This window comes from Eurosta solidaginis, chromosome 3 (assembly GCF_040869045.1).
Source record: "Eurosta solidaginis isolate ZX-2024a chromosome 3, ASM4086904v1, whole genome shotgun sequence".
Classification (NCBI taxonomy): domain Eukaryota; kingdom Metazoa; phylum Arthropoda; class Insecta; order Diptera; family Tephritidae; genus Eurosta; species Eurosta solidaginis.
The window spans coordinates 237,220,775-237,243,598 of NC_090321.1; the positions used below are offsets into that span (position 1 = coordinate 237,220,775).

The 22,824-nt window shown below is 36.1% G+C and overlaps 1 protein-coding gene across 4 annotated transcripts in view; it reads left to right on the forward strand.

The window, feature by feature from the left end:
- The window catches only part of koi (klaroid), a 78,927-nt gene that overhangs the window by 36,386 nt on the left and 19,717 nt on the right, over window positions 1–22,824 (forward strand). For 2 of the 4 annotated variants that reach the window (XR_010951284.1, XM_067775620.1), the window contains exon 2: window positions 8,533–8,731. Coding sequence is in view for 2 of the 4 variants with exons in the window: in XM_067775620.1 (XP_067631721.1) it covers window positions 8,580–8,731 (152 nt within the window). In the remaining 2 variants the exon portion in view is untranslated. The other 2 variants (XM_067775621.1, XM_067775622.1) reach the window with 2 other exon arrangements.

Here is a 22,824-nt window from a genome sequence, read left to right on the forward strand (position 1 = left end):
CTTGTTTGTTTCTTTATTGAGTGCGTCCACTTACTGCCTTGTGAACAAATGCTACTTGAGGCAATAACAGTTTCCTGCTATCAAGGGGTTTAACCTTGCCGTTTGTTAACTTTACCGCGTTTAACAGTCGACTGAAAACTATTATCAGCCCAATTCTAAAGAAAAATTCCGTGCGAGTTTTTTCCCTTCTCCCATTCTTCGTATTTTAAATAAAAATTCTTTGTGAGTTTTTTCACTTCTCCCTTTCCTCCTATTCTGAACAATGTTCGAAAAAGCGGAAACCGGTTATGGGAGAAAAGTAGGTATTATGAATGTGAGTGAGAGGGAGATTTCTCTGTCATTTCTTAGGAGTTTTTTCACTTGTTAAATTAAAGGGAATGCATCAAAATAGTTCAAGTAAATTGGTTCTTTTAAGAAAGGACACTTATTTGTACAAATTTGTGCTAAAATATGTACATTCTACCACAAAATTCTTTATTTTAAGTCGAAAAGTATATCAGAAGCAACGGAAGAGCTCTTGGTATATTTGATGCAGCCATCCAGAAATTGTGCAAAGATTTTTTTGAAGGCTTAAATAGATTTTGGCATATGACGAATTCAACTCGACTTGGCCGCCAGAAAATTGCTTTGCTGAATGGAAGCAGGCAACTCCGGCGGATTTGTGTTATCCCGCCGTCTTCTTCTTCTCTGTTGATGTTGCTGTGGCACCAATTCATACTCATTTCAATGAATACCACATGAAATTCGCAACAATAATTAAACTTTTCAATTTTTTAATCAAAATAAGAAATAGGCAACGAAAATGCATTGACAAAACAGCTGACTTCGAAAATTCAAAATTCCTATTCCCAATTATTGTTCTCCCTAGGAGAAAATAATTGGAGGAATTTTTCCGCGGGAATAAAAAAATTCGCGAGAACAAAATTCCGAGGGAATATTTAGAATCGGGCTGTATTATATCTCTAAAATTTTCATGAATGGATAGAACAGAATGACTATTCCATATTTTTTTGTTGTAAATTTTACAAAGTTGTCCATATGTATATATGTACTTAAATATATTTTTATATATGTATGTATATAGGTTTCGCGCAATAAAAATTGTCGCCAGGTTTGTCAGTCAAAGTGCTAACATTTGGCCGATGTGATATTTGCGTTATAAACCCCTTAACAAAGAAAACAAAAATACACTAATATAACAATTTATGGGACCTTATCAGTGTAAAAGTTAAAAGTACTTAAGAATATTGCTGAATTCATATACATAAATTGCTCACGTCACTTTTTATTCCATTGTAAAATCTATATGATTCATTTTGGTTCCTATGAATGTAGTTGAAACAAATACATACATATACCACTATGCTCATTATTTTACTTTTATATACCAAACTTGATTGCACTTCGTTCAAGACCTTCTGGTTAGTATTTTTTGCGCTTTTTTTCCTTCTCGCTTTGCGCCCCCGGCAAATTATACCACATGTGTGTACATTTCTGTTTTTGGTTTTTTGTTTTCTTCATGTACTTCATCGCTTGAATGCTACATTCTCAATTTACAATTATGAAATAAATCTTTCATTGTTTGACTTTCTGCTTTCTACAAACCAAATATACGTTACGTTAGCACATTGTAAAGGTCTACAAGTAGGATATGTAGCAGCACGCACATACACAGCCACGCTCACCTGATAAAATGCTTGTTCTTGTTCGTTTTTTTGTGGATGCTATTTGGCATTGTTGTACTTCTTAGATCCAAGAAAAGTGTAGTAGCTGCTAACGAAAACTGTGTAAAAATTTTTACTGTAAAATTACAAAGAAATATTATTTTTTACTATTAAACGAGCACTTAATTACATCTCGCTTTAAAATCCATATGTTTTGGACAATTTTAACTAACAAATTGTGATACTTTATTACCGGGGATGATTGCTAAACCACGACCAAAACCGTCGGGGGAAGTATTAATAGATGCATTTTTGCCTCACTTCCAATAACTCGAATACTTTTTCGCCTTTGGACTATTGATAACAGGACAAAACGCGTCTTTTCATTTCTCTTTCCACATTTTTGGACGGGTCGACCTCGGTTTCAAACTGTGTTTCGCGGAAAACTTTTGAACGGGTAGAAAAACTTAGCACCCGTGTTTGTATTCTTAATACTGGAATAACTACGCGTCCTCAGATACCCCAATTCAAGACTTTTGTATAATTTTATGTAGGAGCCGTATAGGTGCACTACATTTTCATGCTAAATTTGTTCAAAAAAATTTGCCATCACAGCAACCCATTTCATATTCCGCACCTTGTTGCACGACAGCAACCCAGGTAATTTTGACACTTCGTTAAGTGTCAAACGCATGTTCCACGCAGGTTCCACTGAGTTCCACAATAGTTTGACACTGACCGAAGTGTCAAACGGCATTGTGTTAGAAAGAGAAAGGAATTGTTTCCTTCTCATAGATATCATACTTGTAAACCTGTACTATGACGTTAGCACGTCTTTCATTGCACTCATTTACGCCGGAAACTTTTGAGTCAATCGAAGTGTGGTGAGAGAGGGAGCAATGTTGTAAATAAAAAACTTGAAGAATTCCTATGAAATTATCATACATTTGCATAATACATAGGTATTTGGTGCTTTAGCACATTGCAAAAGCTTTTTATCGTTAAGCAGCCAGTTACTTTCCATCAACATAATTCTATTTACCTACATACATAAATATATATTTTGTACTTAACCGTCATACAAAGCACGCCAGTTGATGCTTTTTTTTAGCTTACTGGCACCAATAGGCAGAGCTGTAAAATATTGCAATCAAATATGATTGCAATCACAAAGTACAAAAAATATTACAATGATTGTAAACATTATAATCTACAATCACTCCAGTTTATATGACTGCAATCACGTTTTGCTTACAATCGTCGATTGTTAAGAAATACAATATACAATCATTTGTATGTAAGATTGCAATCACTTTTCTGTAACATTCATTTATTTCAAGCAGGTTTCTTCTGCAATTATTGATTGCAGGCATTCTCGGCTACAATCATTGATTCTCCAAAATTATTATTGCAATCACTCTCAAAAAAAAATTGTTTTAAAAGTTTTTCTTTTGTTTTACAGTGAATCGAATCGCACACTTTCTTTTAAACAGCTATTGCACTTCAGTAATAACAATTTCGCAGTACTCACAAGAACCATTTATGTAGTGTATTTCTAAGTTACTTAATCGTCAGTATGTACCTACAAAGTAACAGAAGTGCATATGAACTATCCAAGTTCCAAATGATTACATATTTGATGATGGCAATCATAATATCAGGTTACAATCAGGTTGATTGCAAGTGAAGTGATTACAATCGAGTTATTTTACAATGAAATTTTTACAATCACGAAAAAAACATATTTGATGATTGCCATCATAGTATTTCATTGCGTCTCTGAATTCATTGCAATTAGGTTAATTGCAAACGAAGTGCTTAAAAGTGAGTTCATTTTACCATGAATATTTTACAATCACGAAAAAAGCATATTTAATGATGGCAATCATAGTATTTGATTTCGTCTCTAAATTCATTCCAACCAGGTTGTGATTGCAATCGAGTTGATTTTAGTTGCTATTAAATAAGCAGGGCAATCGTTGATTTTAAATCAAAGTGATTTTAAATTCTTACAGCTCTGCTAATTGGTAACTCCCAGTTGGATTGGAATCCTTTCGGTATTTAATAACTCCAAAATCATTAATCGAAGCTCGATTGGATAATTATAAATTTTCTCCATTTTATACGTTATTTTCGAACGCTATGTTTTTCCAGTGTTTCGCGAGTCGTGAACATTAGATAACAGAAGTAGTAATCTAATCTTGATATAATCTATATCCCTCAGTTATTATACTCAGCTGAGCAGAGCTCACAGAGTATATTAACTTTGTTCGCATAACGGTAATCCGTAACGGCACAAACTAATCGAGATATATATATACTTCTATATATCAAAATGATCTGGGTGAAAAAAGAAATTCATTTAGCCATGTCCGTCCGTCTGTACGTCCGTCTATTAACACGATAACTTGAGTAAATTTTGAGGTATCTTGATGAAATTTGGTATGTAGGTTCCTGGGCGCTCATCTCAGATCGCTATTTAAAATGAACGAAATCGGACTACAACCACGCCCACTTTTTCGATATCGAAAATTTCGAAAAACCGAAAAAGTGCGATAATTCATTACCAAAGACGGATAAAACGATGAAACTTGGTAGTTGCGTTGACCTTATGACGCCAAATAGAAAATTAGAAAAATTTTGGACAATGGGCGTGGCACCGCCCACTTTTAAAGGAAGGTAATTAAAAAGTTTTGCAAGCTGTAATTTGGCAGTCGTCGAAGATATCATGTTGAAATTTGGTAGGCACGTTACTCCTATTACTATATGTGTGCTAAATAAAAATTAGCGAAATCGGATGACGAACACGCCCACTTTAAAAAAAATTTTTTTTAGTCAAATTTTAACAAAAAATTTAATATCTTTACGGTATAAAAGTAAATTATGTCAACATTCGACTCCAGTAATGATATGGTGCAACAAAATACAAAGATAAAAGAAAATTTCAAAATGGGCGTAACTCCGCCCTTTTTCATTTAATTCGTCTAGAATACTTTTAATGCCATAAGTCCAACAAAAATTTACCAATCCTTGTGAAATTTGATAGGGACATAGATTCTATGACGATAACTGTTTTCTGTGAAAAAGGGCGAAATCGGTTGAAGCCACGCCCAGTTTTTATACACAGTCGACCGTCTGTCCTTCCGCTCGGCCGTTAACACGATAACTTGAGCAAAAATTGATATATCTTTACTAAACTCAGTTCACGTACTTATCTGAACTCACTTTGTATTGGTGTAAAAAATGGCCGAAATCCGACTATGACCACGCCCAATTTTTCGATATCGAAAATTACGAAATATGAAAAAAATGCCATAATTATATACCAAATACGAAAAAAAGGGATGAAACATGGTAATTGTATTGGTCTATTGACGCAAAATATAACTTTAGAAAAAAATTTGGTAAAATGGGTGTGACACCTACCATGTTAAGTAGAAGAAAATGAAAAAGTTCTGCAGGGCGAAATCAAAAGCCCTTGGAATCTTGGAAGGAATACTGTTCGTGATATTACATATATAAATAAATTAGCGGTACCCGACAGATGATGTTCTGGATCACCCTGGTCCACATTTTGGTCAATATCTCTAAAACGCCTTCACATATACAACTAAGGGCCACTCCCTTTTAAAACCCTCATTAATACCTTTAATTTGATACCCATATCGTACAAACACATTCTAGAGTCACCCGTGGTCCACGTTTATGGCAATATCTCGAAAAGGCGTCCACATATAGAGCTAAGGCCCACGCCCTTTTAAAATACTCATTAACACCTTTCATTTGATACCCATATTGTACAAACAAATTCTAGAGTCACCCCGGGTCCACGTTTATGGCGATATCCCGAAAAGGCGTCCACCCATAGAACTAAGGCCCACTCCCTTTTAAAATACTCATTAACACCTTTCATTTGATACCCATATCGTACAAACAAATTCTAGAGTCACCCCTGGTCCATCTTTATGGCGATATCTCGAAAAGGCGTCCACCTAAAGAACTAAGGCCCACGCCCTTTTAAAATACTCATTAACACCTTTCATTTGATACCCATATTGTACAAACAAATTCTAGAGTCACCCCGGGTCCACGTTTATGGCGATATCCCGAAAAGGCGTCCACCCATAGAACTAAGGCCCACTCCCTTTTAAAATACTCATTAACACCTTTCATTTGATACCCATATCGTACAAACAAATTCTAGAGGCACCCCTGGTCCATCTTTATGGCGATATCTCGAAAAGGCGTCCACCTAAAGAACTAAGGCCCACGCCCTTTTAAAATACTCATTAACACCTTTCATTTGATACCCATATTGTACAAACAAATTCTAGAGTCACCCCTGGTCCACCTTTATGGCGATATCTCGAAAAGGCGTCCACCTATAGAACTTATGCCCACTCCTTTTTAAAATTATCATTAACACATTTCATTTGATACCCATATCGTACAAACAAATTCTAGAGTCAGGCCTGGTCCACCTTTATGGCGATATCCCTAAATGGCGTCCATCTATAGAACAATGGCCCACTTCCTCTTAAAATAATCTTTAATACCTTCCATTTGATACACATGTCATACAAACACATTCCAGGGTTACCCTAGGTTCTTTTTACAACATGGTGATTTTCCCTTACTTTGTCTCCACAGCTCTCAACTGAGTATGTAATGTTCGGTTACACCGAACTTAGCCTTCCTTACTTGTTTTACATAACTTTTGAACAGTTAGAAAGAGTTAAATTTCGCAATTAGTTTCTTATAACTGGCAGTGATGCGCATCCCCCAGCGTTAGGGGGTCGAATATACCCGAGGTAGGTATGCCTGTCGTAAGAGGGGACTAAAATATCAGATTCAAGGGGTTGTGTAGCGCAACCCTTTCAGGTTGCCAGCGCAATATATAGCTTCTCCAAACCCAATTGTCAACCTCACCTATCCGTGGCGAATTCTGTTTCATTAACAGCCGAGGCTCTGGCAACCCCGAACTCCTCATGGATGTAGGGGTAGGGAGAGCGGGATGGCCAAGAAGGTCGCATGTGGTTATATAACAAATCGTTCCCGAGATGGTCAGAACGTGCCGGATCTGCATCCGGCAAAGGACCATCAACATCAATAACACTCCCCAAAGCCTTCGCTACAACAACAACATGCGCATCCGTTGATACCACTTTTGACCATGTCCGACCAATTTTCGACATGAACAATAAATGCCCTAAACAGTCTTAAACGAGTAGAAAATATAGTAACGCGCCGGACGCCGCCGCGCCGATATTTTTGACATTCGGCGGCGGCGTGCGAAAAACGACCAAAATCGGGGGCGGCGGCGGCGTTTGTCGGCGGCGTATATCTCTACTATATATGTAAGTGGGTGTGCAAATCTCAATTTAGAAAAAATCAGCTTCAATAAATACCTGAAGCAAAAGTGACTCATGAATCATCTTATTTTAAATATTCATGCTCTCGTCGATGTAAATTCTGCAATCAGGATAGATCTCTAGACAGAAATTAGCTGATTTATTTCGCTGCCCCTGACATAAAGTCATAAAGTGTACTAACAGGTTTGAGTATTCAAATGTTTTTTAATCGATCGATGATAAATTTAGGTACTTATAGTCTTCATTGCATTGCAGTTCTAAATGATGCGGGAGCCCAAAACAATGTTTTTTTAGGATGGGTTCCCGGGCATCAGGTATGAACAGGCAGATTACCTAACCAAGCAGGGTGCTTTAGCAACATTCTATGGTTCAGAACCCATTAAAACCTGGGAAACAAAGCAGTTCAGACAAACTGGATTGAATGTCCAGGGCAAAGGCTATATGAGAAACTGTTTTCTACGATATCACGTAGGCAAGTTAAATTCATCCGATACACAAATCTGTCGCTTTATGAGCGGAGGATGAAACGCCGGTTCGCATTATCTAGCGGAAACTTTTCGTTCTCTCGTTTCACTGTCCCGGTGTAAGGTTTTCGGTTTCTACCTCAAGAAGAAATTACTTAAGAATGGATCGCAAGATTTGATTGTTCTGAATTGATTTTCAACGATTGATTTCCCGATCCCTAGATCCCATTTAGATGAATATTTTTACTTTAAAATTACAACCTAATAGGGTCCAATGCTATGTTCTAAGTTTCAGGTCTCTAGGTTATCGGGAAGTTATTTTAAAGCCGATCTCAAAGTTCCAAGACTTATATTAATTGTCTAATTATCCCGACATGTGCTTCACCTAGCGGACTTTTTTTCGAGCACAGTATTCCACATGTTCCAAATAGATTTTCTAAATTTCTTGATCCCTGCTCCATCTAGAAAACACTTTTCATCCAAAATATTACAACTTCAAAGGGATCGAAGCTATGTTCCAAGTTTCAGGTCTCTAGATAATAGAGATAATATCGAAAAATGGAATTTTCACTGCGCCACCTAGCGACAGTTTTTTCCTTCATGTTACATTGCCATAGGCTTTGAAGTATGTTTTCAAAAATTGATTGCTAGATTCCCCAATTTAGTAAAAACATGAAACGAGCTTAATATGAAGAAGTAAAAAATTTGGATTTTTGAAAATGCAGCATTCAAAAGTTTTTGGAAATATTTTGATATCCTCACTTTAGTAGATATTTGCTTGACTCTCTGAAAGCTCTTTTTAAAAAAAATTCTGCATGTACTTCGGTAAAATTCGACTTGCTGGAATACTTAATTACTTAATTACTCGTACTTAATTGTGTATATATTTATATTAGCATTAATTTTACGAAATAACGACTGAAGAGTTCAGTGAATAATCACTTTCTACCTGTGACACATGCACCTTCACTTTCATTTGCATTCTTACCGAACAAAAGTTTTTTTTTTTTTATTTCTCTTTCTCTACATTAGAGTTGATTGACCTGATTTCAAAAGTGAATTCAACGTAATTAAGCATAATGAGCGATTATCAAATAGAAACGCGTCGACGTTCGCGTTCTAAAACACCGTTTTTACGTTCGAGTTGCGATCACGAAAATTGCGATTACGTTGGTGAGGAGGGGCATGCACATCATCATCATCACCAAAAGGAGAAGGCGCCCAATGTTCAGTAAGTATCTAAATTTATATACATACTTAGAATCGATTAGAATTATTGAATGAAAAAAGAAGAAAAACACGCTAGTCATTGTGGCTACTTTCGTATTATCTCGAGTGGCTAAATACTTGTATAATTATGTGCATTAGATTGTCTTAAGAGTGAAGACGAAATATTTATACCACTTGCACGCAATTCAGACACGCACAGTGATCGATTTGGTCCCGCTGGCGGCACGAAATTTGATTTTTTGAAGTTGAAAAAGCGGGAATTTGTCTTCCAAAACGATTGGAAATGAAGTACAGATAATATCAATTTATCACTGAGGACAAATGAAACAATTTGTCAAGCTTTCAAGTTAAATTCCTTATTGATTGTACAAAATAAAAATTTGTTAAATCTATTTTTTTTGGGAGTTTTCGACGGATGTTCGTTAATGAAGAAAGTGGCCCTGTGTGAAAAGAAAAACTAATTATAACATTAAGTTTCTGTGTAAAATTGTTGTAAGGACCAGCCTGCTGATACTCTTCAGCAACAAACCCAAATTTGCCTGTCTTCACTCAATGGCACTGGCTCCCGCCCTCAACTAGGGCTAAATACTTTGAAGTCGAAATAGACAACTAGCTAAACTGGAAATTCATTCTTGAAAGAAGTGTAGAGAAGGTTTACATCCCCCACTACTCGTGTAAGAGAATAGTTCACAGGCCTTAGACCAAAAACTTACAGCAGTCATAAGGCCCATCCTATCCCACGGAGCTGTAGTGTGGTGGCTATACCTGGACAGGCACTACAACATTAAAAAACTGAACAAAGTACAACGGGCTGCCTGTGCAGATGTAACACATTGCACTTAGGTTGGTCCAACGAACGTGCTAAATGTTATCCTTAACCAGCTGCCACTGGGCCTCCACATACGCCTTACAGCTAGAGGTAGTAGCCATCAGACAAAGGGAGTGTAAATGCTGGAACAAAAAGCAATGATATCCTAAGAAGGATACCCTATGTACATTCGACAACAGATTATCTTTTGCTTACATTGAACTTTGACGGGGCAGCGCTCGTATGTGCGTTCTAATTGTTCATAAAAAGTGTCTTTCACCTCATCGTCCTTCTCCTCTGTCGGCGCATGGGCGCAGATGAATGATATATTAAAAAAGTTTGCCTTTATTCGAATAGCGGCGGGACGCTCGTCCACAGGCGTAAACGCCGGAACTTGGCGACAAAGTCTCTCTCCCACCACGAATCCGACGCCGAAACTGCGCTTATTCGTATGGCCACTCCAATAGATGTCACAATTTTTGATCTTCTTTCTTCCTTGTTTCGTCCAACGCATTTCTTGGATGGCGGTGATGTCAGATTTTGCTTTGACGAGGACATCAACCAGCCGGGCATCTGCACCAGTCCCATTCAGGGAGCGGACGTTCCAGGTGCAGGCCCTCAATTCATTGTCCTTCAAACGTTTGCCATGGTCGTCATCAATAGAGGCTACCCAGAGGATACTTGGCCGCAAGCGACCGGCAGTAGTGAGCTGCTTGAACCGCATGCAAAAGAATCGCTCTGGCCATTTCCAGGTGAATGGCGGTCAGAAGCTTTCCCCACTTTCGTGGACTTCTACACACGGCGCCACCCTCCACGAAGCAGAGCTACCAGGAATATAAAAGGCCTGTTGTTTACTGTTGCAGAACTCTGTAATCGGTCGAGAAGTATGCATACTCACAGACACACAAGCAGCGCTGATGGCGTTGGACTCACCACTCACGTTCTCAAAGGCCGTCTATAACTGTAAGAAAGTGATGCGCAAATGCCAGGTCCCAGGAGTATAGAGCGCAAAAAGCGGATTAACTAGCAAATGTCGGTTTATCGGTAGACATCACTGACGCAGTCGGGGTACATCGGCCGCTACATCAATAGAAATTGAAATACTTACCTATCTCAAGAAAGAAAGGTCTCGCTGGCTGGGCAGCACAGCATCCAACCAGCCTTACTACTTTAAGTTTTATAATTTTGTTGGAAAGCCGCTTCATTTTTTAATGAGGCAGCCTATTGTAGATTTTTGCTTTTTGTTTTTAATTTCCCCATTTCTAATTTCTTTCAAACAACAACATATTAAGAAAACCGACGTCAAGATAATGAACCTAAAACGCTAAAAATACCAAAAAAGAAGCTACAAGTCAATAATAAAACTAAAAAGCTTTGCCGACTGACGCGTCATGTTGCTGATTTGGTTTTGCTGTTGTGGTGGCGCATGTCGTCACCGCCTAGCTATTTAGTCAGCTCAATGACCCAATGATGGGGAACGGGGGCGCGACAGATGCGCGCAGGCAAGGCGAGCGAGCGTTCTAGCTATTAGCTGGTTGTTCTCATTCAATAAACTAAAAGCTAACATCTAATAGATAGCCGAAGCATACGCAGTCGTCTGTGGTGGTCGGTTAGCAGCGCTGCCACTTTTTGTAACGTTCAACGCAATTGAGTTTTTGAAATGTGATGCTGCTCTCATATTGTGCCCGGGCTTTATACGAGCTGAACGTATTTTTTGCGGATTGTTTTGTCTCCGTAAATTTGTGGCGTTTTATCACGTTAGTTTCTTCTCCATATTCGCTATTCGTTCACTTATTTTGTGTCAGTTTGTTATATCTCTCACACAACGCCGCATAAGCTTGAATTCCAAAGAGGTTGCATTTTTGGCGCGCTTTTTATTCCACTTTGGTTGTTTGGGCATATGCAATAACAAAGTAACTTATAATAGAAACAAAGAACAAATAATAAATTGTGCATAAAAAAACTTGAGATTTATAACGGCCAACTCAATTGTCAGTTGGGTTCAAGAAGGCCAATCGTCACCGCCAACTTTATTATTACAAAAAAAAAAAGAAATTTGACAGTGAATGTGTAAGCTTGTTATAATTTTTGTTTACTTACCTGTGTTTGTGCTTTTTTTGCCATTAACACTCGCTGGCCACGAAAAGTGGTGTGTTATAGAAACCTTCATACAGCAACGTACAGAAAAAAAGCAGTGGCGTTTCGTCAATTATGTAAATTCTTTCTTTTTATTATGTATTTGGAAAAATGTGTATGCAGTTTTAAAGCCTATATTTTCGAAATTTAAGAAAAACTTTCTATGAGTTTTGTAACTGAAACTATGTAAGGCAATATAGAAAAATGTTTTTTGAACATTTCGAATACTAAAGAAAACTTCGAAAATTGAAGGTAATTCCGAAAACTAAAAAAATTTGAAGTTTTTATGTTAAGTTCGCTGAATATTTTTGAGTATGCAGTTTTGCAGCCTATATTTTCGAATTTGAAGAAAAACTTTCCACGAGTTTTGTAACTTAAACTAAGTAAACCAATCTATAAAAGCGTTTTTAGAACATATTTAAAAACTCAAGAAAATTTCGAAGTTTTTATGTTAAGTTTTCTGAGTATTCTTGAGTATGCAGTTTTGAAGCCTTATCAATTTTAGTCTAACCCAGTAGAAGTTATAGGTCTCTAAAAATTCGCATTGAACTTTTTACAAAGGGTGGTTTATATTTTCCGCCATATGAAGTTTGAAAATTGGTTTTTTTTTTTTTACTTGAAATAAAATCACAAAAACTTTTCGGAAAAGAAATTGCCAAAATTACTGCTAATTTGAAGAAACCCTGTACTTGTACTTTGTTAGGCTAGAATAATTAGGTTACAAAACTGTATAAACAAACAATTCAGAGATTTTCAAATAAAAAGTTCAAAATTTTCTCGAATTTCAAAATTTTTCCAAAAACGTTTTCGAGATTGATTTGCATTGTTTCAGTTAGAAGTTTCATAGAAGTTTTTTTCTTAAAATATGCTAAATAAAAATATAGAAAAAAAATAAAGAACAATTTAATTTACGTTACTTGATAAAAATTGCACTGCTATTTTTCTGTTCGCTGCTGTATAGCTAAAGAGTAATATATGCCCAAAATTATTCTAAGTGTTATTGTATGACTACTGAATCGACTCATTACACCTATTAAATATAGTATGTATCACGTTTTCATTTTAAACGATGACGACACTCCCTGTTTTTATATGTATATTTTTTTTTGTATATTTGTTTGTTTGGTCATAAATTTCCAGCTCTAAATGAGCTTAGCAAATAAAATTTGCTTATTTTGTTTTCATTACTTAGTTAATTGAAGGTTAAACTCGAATAAAGAAAAAATGGAAAACTGAATGTTATTATTTACATTTGTTTTCGTTTTGTTTCGAAATTTGTTTCGTAGCACGTTTATTGTAATGTGTATTTTAATTAAATATAATTCGTTCGTTACGCATAAATTATGTTGGAAGCACTTATAACTTGGCTTTTTCCGTTCTTCGTGCCCGTCATACCTTTTTAAATAACAAAATTTTCTAAATATTTAAGAAATCTGAAGTGAGGTGTTTTTTATTTGGGTGTTTTTATACTCAGCGTGCTTTGCACACAGAGTATATTAACTTTGATTGGACAACGTTTGTACACTTATAAAGGAATCGAGATAGATATAGACTTCCATATATCAAAATCATCAGTATCGAAAAAAAATTTGATTGAGCCATGTCCGTCCGTCCGTTAACACGATAATTTGAGTAAATTTTGAGGTATCCTGATGAAATTTGGTACGTAGGTTCCTGGGCACTCATCTCAGATCGCTATTTAAAATGAACGATATCGGACTATAACCACGGCCACTTTTTCGATATGGAAAATTACGAAAAATGAAAAAAATGCCATAATTCTATACCAAATACTAAAAAAGGGAAGAAACATGGTAATTGGATTGGTATTGACGCAAAATATAATTTTAGAGAAGACTTTGTAAAATGGGTGTGACACCTACCATATTAAGTAGAAGAAAATAAAAAAGTTCTGCAGGGCGAAATCAAAAGCCCTTGGGATTTTGGCAGGAATACTGTTCGTGGTATTACATACATACATAAATTAGCGGTATCCGACAGATGATGTTCTGGGTCACCCTGGTCCACATTTTGGTCGATATCTTGAAAACGCCTTCACATATTCAACTAAGGGCCACGCCCTTTTAAAACCCTCATTAATACCTTTAATTTGATACCCATGTCGTACAAACGCATTCTAGAGTCACCCCTGGTCTACCTTTATGGCGATATCTCCAAAAGGCGTCCACCTATAGAACTAAGGCCCACTCGCTTTTAAATAATCATTAACACCTTTCATTTGATACCCATATCGTACAAACGCATTCTAGAGTCACCCCTGGTCCACCTTTATGGTGATATATCGAAAAGGCGTCCACCTATAGAAATAAGGCCCGCTGCCTTTTAAAATACTCATTAACACCTTTCATTTGATACCCATATCGTACAAACGCATTCTAGAGTCACCCCTGGTCAATCTTTATGGCGATATCTCGAAAAGGCGTCCACCAATAAAACTAAGGCCCACTGCCTTTTAAAATACTCATTAACACCTTTCATTTGATACCCATATCGCACAAACAAATTCTAGAGTAATCCCTGGTCCACCTTTATAGCGATATCTGGAAAAGGCGTCCACCTATAGAACTAAGACCCACTCCCTTTTAAAATACTCAATTTGATACCCATGTCATACAAACACATTCCAGGGTTACCCTAGGTTCATTTGCCTACATTGTGATTTTCCCTTATTTTGTCTACAAAGCTCTCAGCTGTCTATGTAATGTTCGGTTACACCCGAACTTAGCCTTCCTTACTTGTTTTTTATTTTATTTGAAAAAAAAAATTATTTTTTATTGAGCTCACGAACATAAGGACATACTGATGAATTCAAATATGAATGAAACAATATCGCCTGTTTTCTTGTAAACTGATTCATCTCAAAATCAAATTTTATGGTAGACCAATATAACCAACTGACGATATTGCGCTAACCTTTATAGAATCCCCAACTAAGCAAATAGCGAACATAGATTCCTTTGAATTTTAATTCCCAAACAATTTAAATTGAAAATTACACTTGTTTACAATACTAAAAACGCTTTATGTTATTCTAAAAAGGTATTATCGGCCGATCCCGAGACTTTGATGATCTGTGACTGTGACCTCTCAGTCAGCCGAGACAATTTTAAGATAGAGATGTTGCAGGCGCGAACTTCGGTGGAAAGCAGCGGAGCTTCACAAAATTCTGGTAGGTCACTTCCAACACACCACAAACTTTAACACAAGTGTTAACATAATTTAAGCACACAAAATACACTGATTGGAGTTTTAGAAAGTAAAAGTTTAAATTCTGAACAGATTAGCTGAATAAAAAATGTAAAAATAATTGTTAAATAATAAATAGAGACAGTGGTAGTTTAACAAATTCTACTGTGGTGAGTGGTGAATGTGACCTACTAAATTTTTGTGAAGCTTGCTTTACACTATTTTTCGTCCCTGCAACATATCTATCTTAAAATTGTCTCTGCAGTCAGAGTCCGTGACTGCGACTGAATTAAATCAATTCCTTTTTTTTGCTTGCTGCTTGTGTTGCGAATAATTAGCACTAGATGTCGCAGTAAAATCCTAGAGAACATTCTCTGCACACGCTTTCACTAGCAGCATATATGTAAATAGCGTAAGTGTTACTTTGACGTTTTTGTAGCCACAAGCCATAACAGCCAAAATAATTTTTCATAGGCTTAAAGGAAAACGTTTATATCATTACTTGTAATCAGAGAATTAAGATGAACTTAAAATTTGTACACTAGATGTTAGGAAACTGTTTGTATTTTTTGTCGAGAACGAGAAACAACAGATATGTATGATAGTTGTTGTTATTGCAAAGCGGGGAATGCCCATTTGCCCAACTCCCGGGACAAAAGTCTTTGAAGAGATTTGGAAGGTATAATCGAAACAGCTCTTGCATTGTCCGTCCTGATGTCGAGTTGTTTAAATTTTTTCCAAACAATTAATTTTTAACTTAGTTCACTACTTGACATTCAACGGAATATTAATTTATATTTATTTATTTATAAATTTAATTTATAATAAAACAAAACATTGGTTCACCTTTTTTGCAAAACCTTTGTTTGAGATTTTCGTTTAATATAGCTTTAGATGTTATGCTACCATATACGTGGCAGCTAGTTTTTTTTATAAAAGTTTTCCTTGTATATCACTGAAAGGAATAAATTAAAACTTATTTACTTTATTTAATAATTTGGGAAAAATTTAAACAACGCGTTTCAAAGAACAACAAAGACAACATTGGTTAATTCGTTGTAGTTCTATATAAAATAATTAAACAAATTTTTTTAGTTAAACGGTTTTATTGAAAACAATACTTACATGAAGTAATAATAATACTAAAAACTAGAAAATAATTAGGTAGGTCCGAGGTACTAGTCATCACACTCCTCATCAATCTAGGGCGTTGATCATACAATTAAATAAAGAGTTGGGCGCGTGAAATTTCTAAAAATGTGAGGCGTAGCATAACCTTATTAAGTTTCAGTTGGTCTTATATATGACTATCAATAGAAATTTGACGCGTCCAACGCTTTTATTCAATTGCCTGATTAACGCCCTACATTGATGAGGAGTGTGATGACTAGTACCTCGGACCTACCTAATTATTTTCTAGCTTTTAGTATTATTATTACTTCATGTAAGTATTTTTTTCAATAAAACCGTTTAACTAAACAAATTTTTTTAATTATTTTATTTTCAAGTTTTTAGTCTTTATTTAATTGCCTATTATTTCTCATTCTATTTAGTTCATTTAGTGACCTATTATTACAAGGACTCTTTCCTGACAATTTGTTACAATCTAAGTCCTCAATACATACCAATCCTTCCAAAGACTTTACTCGACTCTGCGGCACGTATGCTTGTCCCTCCTCGAGCTACAAAATATTTTGATATCACTTCTACCGGACTGTATATATTATGTGTTCCAAATATGGACCAAATCTGACCACAAATACGATTTTTTTGAATATCTCGATCCTTGCGCCACCTAGCGGCGATTTTTTTCATGTATGTATTATGTGTTCCAAATATGAGCCAAATCGGACCACAAATACGATGTTTTAAAATATTTCGATCCATGCCCCCACCTATCGGAGTTTTTTTTTCTTATTATTGCATTGTAATCGGGTTCTGAACTATATTCCTAGTTTCAAGCTTGTAGCTTATCGGGAAGTTACTTAAATTTCAATTACAAAATTCGTTCACAACGGCCGTGCAGGCGCCGTGCGGCCGGCCTGTCAAGTCAAGCTAAATAAAACCTTTAAAAATAGAACAAAAACAGCAACAATCCCAGTTTCTTTGAAACCGCCATACCAACAAGCATAACTTTAACACATAATTACATACGAAGTATGTAGTGTGTAAAAGAAAAAAATGTGCAAAAGAACTCAATTGGGAAAAACTTTACAACAACTAAGGCATGACGTGGCTGAATGCGTTTGTAACACTTCAACCATCGTAGGAGTGTGGGTTTAAATCCCACTCCCGGGAGAAAAGGCTTTGAAGAGATCTACAAGGTATAATCGAAACAGCTGTCGCCTTGTCCGTCCTGATGTCACGTTGATTCCGTGTGAGTTTTTTCACTTCTCCCTTTCCTCCTATTCTGAACAATGTTCGAAAAAGCGGAAACCGGTTATGGGAGAAAAGTAGGTATTATGAATGTGAGTGAGAGGGAGATTTTTCCTTCATTTTAAAAGAAATTGTTCACTTGATAAGCTGAAAGGAACGCTTCATAAAAATGTAAGTAAATTGTATTTTTTGAATTGAAAATTACTTATTTTATTAGGTATGTAATAAATAAAATAATATTCTCTGATATTACTCTTGATTTCAGGTCTAAAACTACAAATAAGCAACAGATAGAACTACTAATCGATTTGATGCAAAGTCATCCGGCAATTGCGCAAGGTTGTTTTAAAGGAGGCAAAGAAGCCTTACACAGATTTTGGCGTAAAGCTGAGGAAGAGCTGAACTCAGCCGGACCACCAGCAAAATGCATTGCAGAATGGAAAAAGGTGCTTATTTTCATGAAAAAGTTGTATACATACAAGCTGACTAAAACTTATGTGTTCTAGGTGTGGGCTGATCAAAAAAAATACGTGCGTCAAAAAGCAGCGAACAACCATAAGAATTCCAGAGGCACTGGCGGTGGCCCAAATAACGAATACAAGTTTTCCACAACAGAAAGGGCAATATTTGAGTTGATCGGTATGAAGGAATCCGTGGAGGGAGTGGGAAATAAATTTGGACTGCCATCTAGGAAGAAGATATTGCAGCAAATTGATGGCAACATTCAAATTGAAGATGGAACTACAGTTAGGGAAAGTGGTGTTGTGGACAACATTGTCCAAGTGAGTGAATGTGAGTTAGCTAACGGATTTGATGTATTGAGTGAGACTGTGGTAGGGATTGATTGTGAGGTATTGCATGAGGACCCAGTTATTAGTGTTTGTATGAATGAGAGCCCCCCAAATGCTTTGATTGAAAGGCCCACTTCCTCAAAAAGAGTGCCATCTAAGAGATCTTCCTCTGACATTCTTCAAGAAGAATTGTCAATTCAACGCGAGCTCTGTGATACCATAAAAGGTGCAGTGTCAGATTCCACTGATCAAAAAGAAAATATTAAAAAAATATATAGGGCGATTGACAAAATATATGCAATTAATAAAAAGCATTATAAGGAAATGGAAAAATTAAAAGAGAGGAAATAGATGAATTGAAAAGCCATAATTTAGCAATGGAAAATCTTATGCTCCGCCAGCTAGAAAAATAATAGAAAAATACCTAGTCGCATGACACTTGTATATAGCAAGCTACCTGAATTTGTGATTTTTTAATAGTCTTTTTTTAATATTTACTAAAATATAAGACTAGTAAATTTTTTTAATATGAACTATTTTTTATTTTATTTCATAGTAGTATTAATATCAGTATTATACATGCTTACGTGAACTATTTTTATTTTGTAGACTATAATATTACTTAATTTAAGACTGTGTTATGACGAGCAAAAAAAACTATTTGTGGTATTTCTATTTTTTGTAAGAAAATGAGACTGAAACTCTTTAGTGGTAATTAAGTAAAATGTACTAAATTGTGATACCTGAATTTAAATGCAGAAAAAATGAATTTAAAACAGAAAATAAAATATTAAATTCAAAGTACGTGTTTTCATTCCTTAAAATTTATAGCGAGCTTCCAATTGTTGTTTCGTATGTTTTGCGCTGCGTTCAAATACTGAGGCGAAGTCAAGGGTATTAAATCTTGATTTCTGTTTTGAGTTGCCTGCTCTTCTGTGGATTGTACTTCTGTCATATCTGTGTATGCCTTGAAATGTATGCATATGTTGTGCAGCGCGCAGCACACGTTTACAATTTTTGCTGCTTTTTTTGGAGTGTAATGTAATTCCCTTGCACCAAGGAGACACCTCCATCGATTTTTCAGCACCCCATTGGTTCGTTCAATAATGTTGCGACACTTCGAATGGGCTTCATTAAATTTCATCTGTATAGAGCCTTCGTCTGGACTCCGATGTGGTGTCATAAGCCATGGTTCTAAAGGATACCCGGCATCACCTAGTTTAAAAAGTCTTATATCAATACAAATATTTACATTTTGAATATTTTATTATTACCCCGTAGCCAAAAATTGGCTTCACGTTGCAAATACTGGTCTTCAAGGTGAGTTCTCAATTCACTCACATTCCAAATAAAGGAGTCATGCGAGGCACCGGGGTGGGAAGCATCAACGTACCGAATTTTCAGCTCATCGTCACACATCTAAGAAAATACAACGCCATAGTCAAATATATTTCAATTGAACTATTATAAATAGCTTACCAACATTACATTTAAGCTGTAGTAGCCCTTCCTATTGTAGTAGAGATGCTTGTTTTCCGCGGGTGCGATGATACGGACATTAGTTCCATCAATGCAGCCGATAACACTGGGAATCCCATGCTTCACGTAAAATACACGTGAAATTCTTCTTCTTTCGTCGCTGCTCATTGGCACACTTATCCATCTTTCGCACAGCTCACAAGGTCTCAACGACTTCGTCCAGAACTTTGTTGAAGGTGGGTTGCGCTAAAGAAACGTCCTAATCTTTTCCGATTCCTGTTTGATACCCACCTTCAGCAAAAAAACTTAAAACTGCACTCAGTTTCATAAGCGGCGATATCGCAAATTGTTTTTTGCGATGCTGTGTGTGCGATGTGAGAAAGTCCAACAAATACCGAAATGCAGGTTTGTTAACCCTATAATACTTTTGAAACCTGTAAATTCCAGAAATTTAATGAAATATAAAAGCAAAACAGAAGATGTTCTAATACTTACAACGATTGTGGCAACTCCCACGGATTGGTACTATCGCGCAACCTTCTTCTTATAGTCCTCTGTTGGTGTTGCTGGGAACCTTCTTCATGAATCATTTCGTTCACAACCATATGAAATGCAATACTATTCATTTTTTATGTATATTTTTCTTTAATTTACGATAAATTCGTCAAAAGACACTAAACTTTATTTTCTTAAACAAAAGCAGAAATGCGTAATGCACTGTCAGATGGTAAAACAGCTGACTTCGAAAATTCTAAATTCCTATTCCCCAATTTTTCTTCTCCCTAGGAGAAAAGAATTGGAGGAATTTTTCCGCGGGAATAAAAAAATCCGCGAGAACAAAATTCCGCGAGAATATTAGGAATTGGTCTGTATAATTCCTTGCAAAACTATTAATTTTGGACTTTAGATATATTTGGTTCAAGATAAAAATTTTCGGATTTTTATTTTCTGAGTCCGATAGAACTAGTTAAACTCGGACTTTTAAAAATAAGAGTCCGGAAATAAAAGTCCCGCTTGATAACAAAGAAACGGCTTATCCGAATTAAAAATTTTTTTCCGAATCCGAGTTTAACTTGTTCTATCGGACTCAAAAAATAAAAATACAGATTTTACTTTTATATGTGAACTTTAATGGAAAAAGTTCGAAAAATAAAAAGGATGCATGATTCAACGTGATATTGCTATAGGGATACCTGGGAACTCAAACCTTTGCACCTAGGACAATTTTTTGCCCAGGACTTTTCGACTCCGAAAAAAAAATATTATTTTCCGTCCCTGATATCATCTATTTTGTATTATTCAGTCGCAGTTTAATTAACTGGCTTATTGGTTCATAGCATTGCACCGAATAGTTCCTGTCACGAAACTATGTTTGAGTCTGCTATTGGTGTTATTGGAAAGCCTGATTGGAAACAGGAAACAGATGCTAACTATCACAGTCAGTCAGCTACGGTTGCTCCTTTCAAGCTGTAGCTGAAATTTACTATGATCTGTCAGTAGCTGTGACAGGATCACAAGTGCATGAACAATTGCCAACTCTAGTACAAGTTATATGACTCTCAAAATTCGCATTGGTTTTTGACAATTTATTTCCGAAGAGAATTTTAGGTTTCCTTCCATACAAAGTGTGAACATCTTTTTGTATGGAAGAAAATATAAAACGCTTCGGAAAAAAATCTCAGAACTCAATGCGAGTTTTGTGAGACCTTTACTACATATATATGTACATATGTATATCTTTATATGTACATTAAACTGGTTCGATTTATTTACCGATATCGCGCCATCGATTTTTCGATAGGATTTAGGCTTAGGAAAAAAAGTTCCACTACGCATACCAAAAAAAATAATTTTCGAGCATGCGAAATCTCAGGTCATGAAAAAAACCTTAAAAATCAAAGTCGAAAAAAAGTCAAAAAAATACATTTCGCAGGCTCGAAAATTATTTGTTTGGCTATGCCTAATGGAACTTTTTTTCGACCCACCCTAATGTACATACCTGTACTTTTTTATGCTAAAATATGTAGATGGAGCTACAATACTGCCTACTAAAAAAAACTTCACGAAACCGGAAATCATGAGTACGAAATTTTCGTAAAACTCTCGAATTCTCCAATTTTTTAGAAAAAGTTTTTGAGGTTGCTTTTCTCTATTTCAGTTACAAATTCATAGATGTTGTTTCCTAGAATATGAAAAATAAAAAAGAACTTAAGTGGCGAAATTTGATAAAAATTGCCCCTGCTATTTCTCTGTTCGCTGCTGTAGTTCAGGGCACCATGACAACGCAGCAAGGTTAGGTTAGGTTGAACTGGCCAGTCCATGAGGACCTCACATAGACTGATTGGGTCCGTAGTGTTACCAGAAGTTTGTTTTAACGACCAAACTGAAAAACCCTATCAAAAACCAGGACCTATGTTATAGAATAACTCCGTCCTCTTGGCAAATACTAGAAGCTTCCTATGTTCGCTAGGTGTCGGACGGATCTGCTACTCAGAAAAATCGTGCAAATCCAAATCTTGTGATACATTATTGAGCGACTTCTTATTGAGCTAAAAACTGAACACCCCACACGTAGAATCCGATGACAGCGCCTCAAATAAGAGGAAACATTCCGATAGGTGACGCCCGGGTTGAGATATTTGGAAATTTTGTACCAAACGATGGAATTTTGCGATCAAGTTTTATAAACAAACCTCTATTTGAGCCAAAACCGTGCAAGCTGACGCATAGCTCATACGATAGAGACAATGCAATAAAAGGAGACAAAAAAGTTCGGCCTAGACGCAAGGGACGAAATAATTAGAAAATTCATAAGATATTATGAATCGTTCGATGGTTTTTATGTAACTTTCTAGGAAGCTAGAGTCTTGAAATTTTAAACGTACATATTTCAGTGCAATGTATATCACAAAAACTTCCGATAGGAGCTGCACGAATCGAGGTATTTAGAAAAATAGGAAAAAATGTCCGATAGATGGCGCACCGGTTGAAATAATAAGAAAACTCACACGAGGATTCCAAGTGTCGATCGATTTTTAAAATTGTGAAGAGGGGGGAGGATGTTGGGGCGGTAATCTTTAAGCACTTCCTCAATATAAATGAACCTAAACGCAGCAGAAAATTTGTATTTGACATAGACTTAGTGCTGATCAATTTTGGTTTTGAAAGATTAATAAAACACTCAGACCTGATATGAAGGATGTAGGTTCGAAACATGCTGAAACAGATATTTTACGTTTCAATTAACGATTTCGTTTCAAGAAATTCGTAAAGGTGTCGTGTACACCTCTGATACAA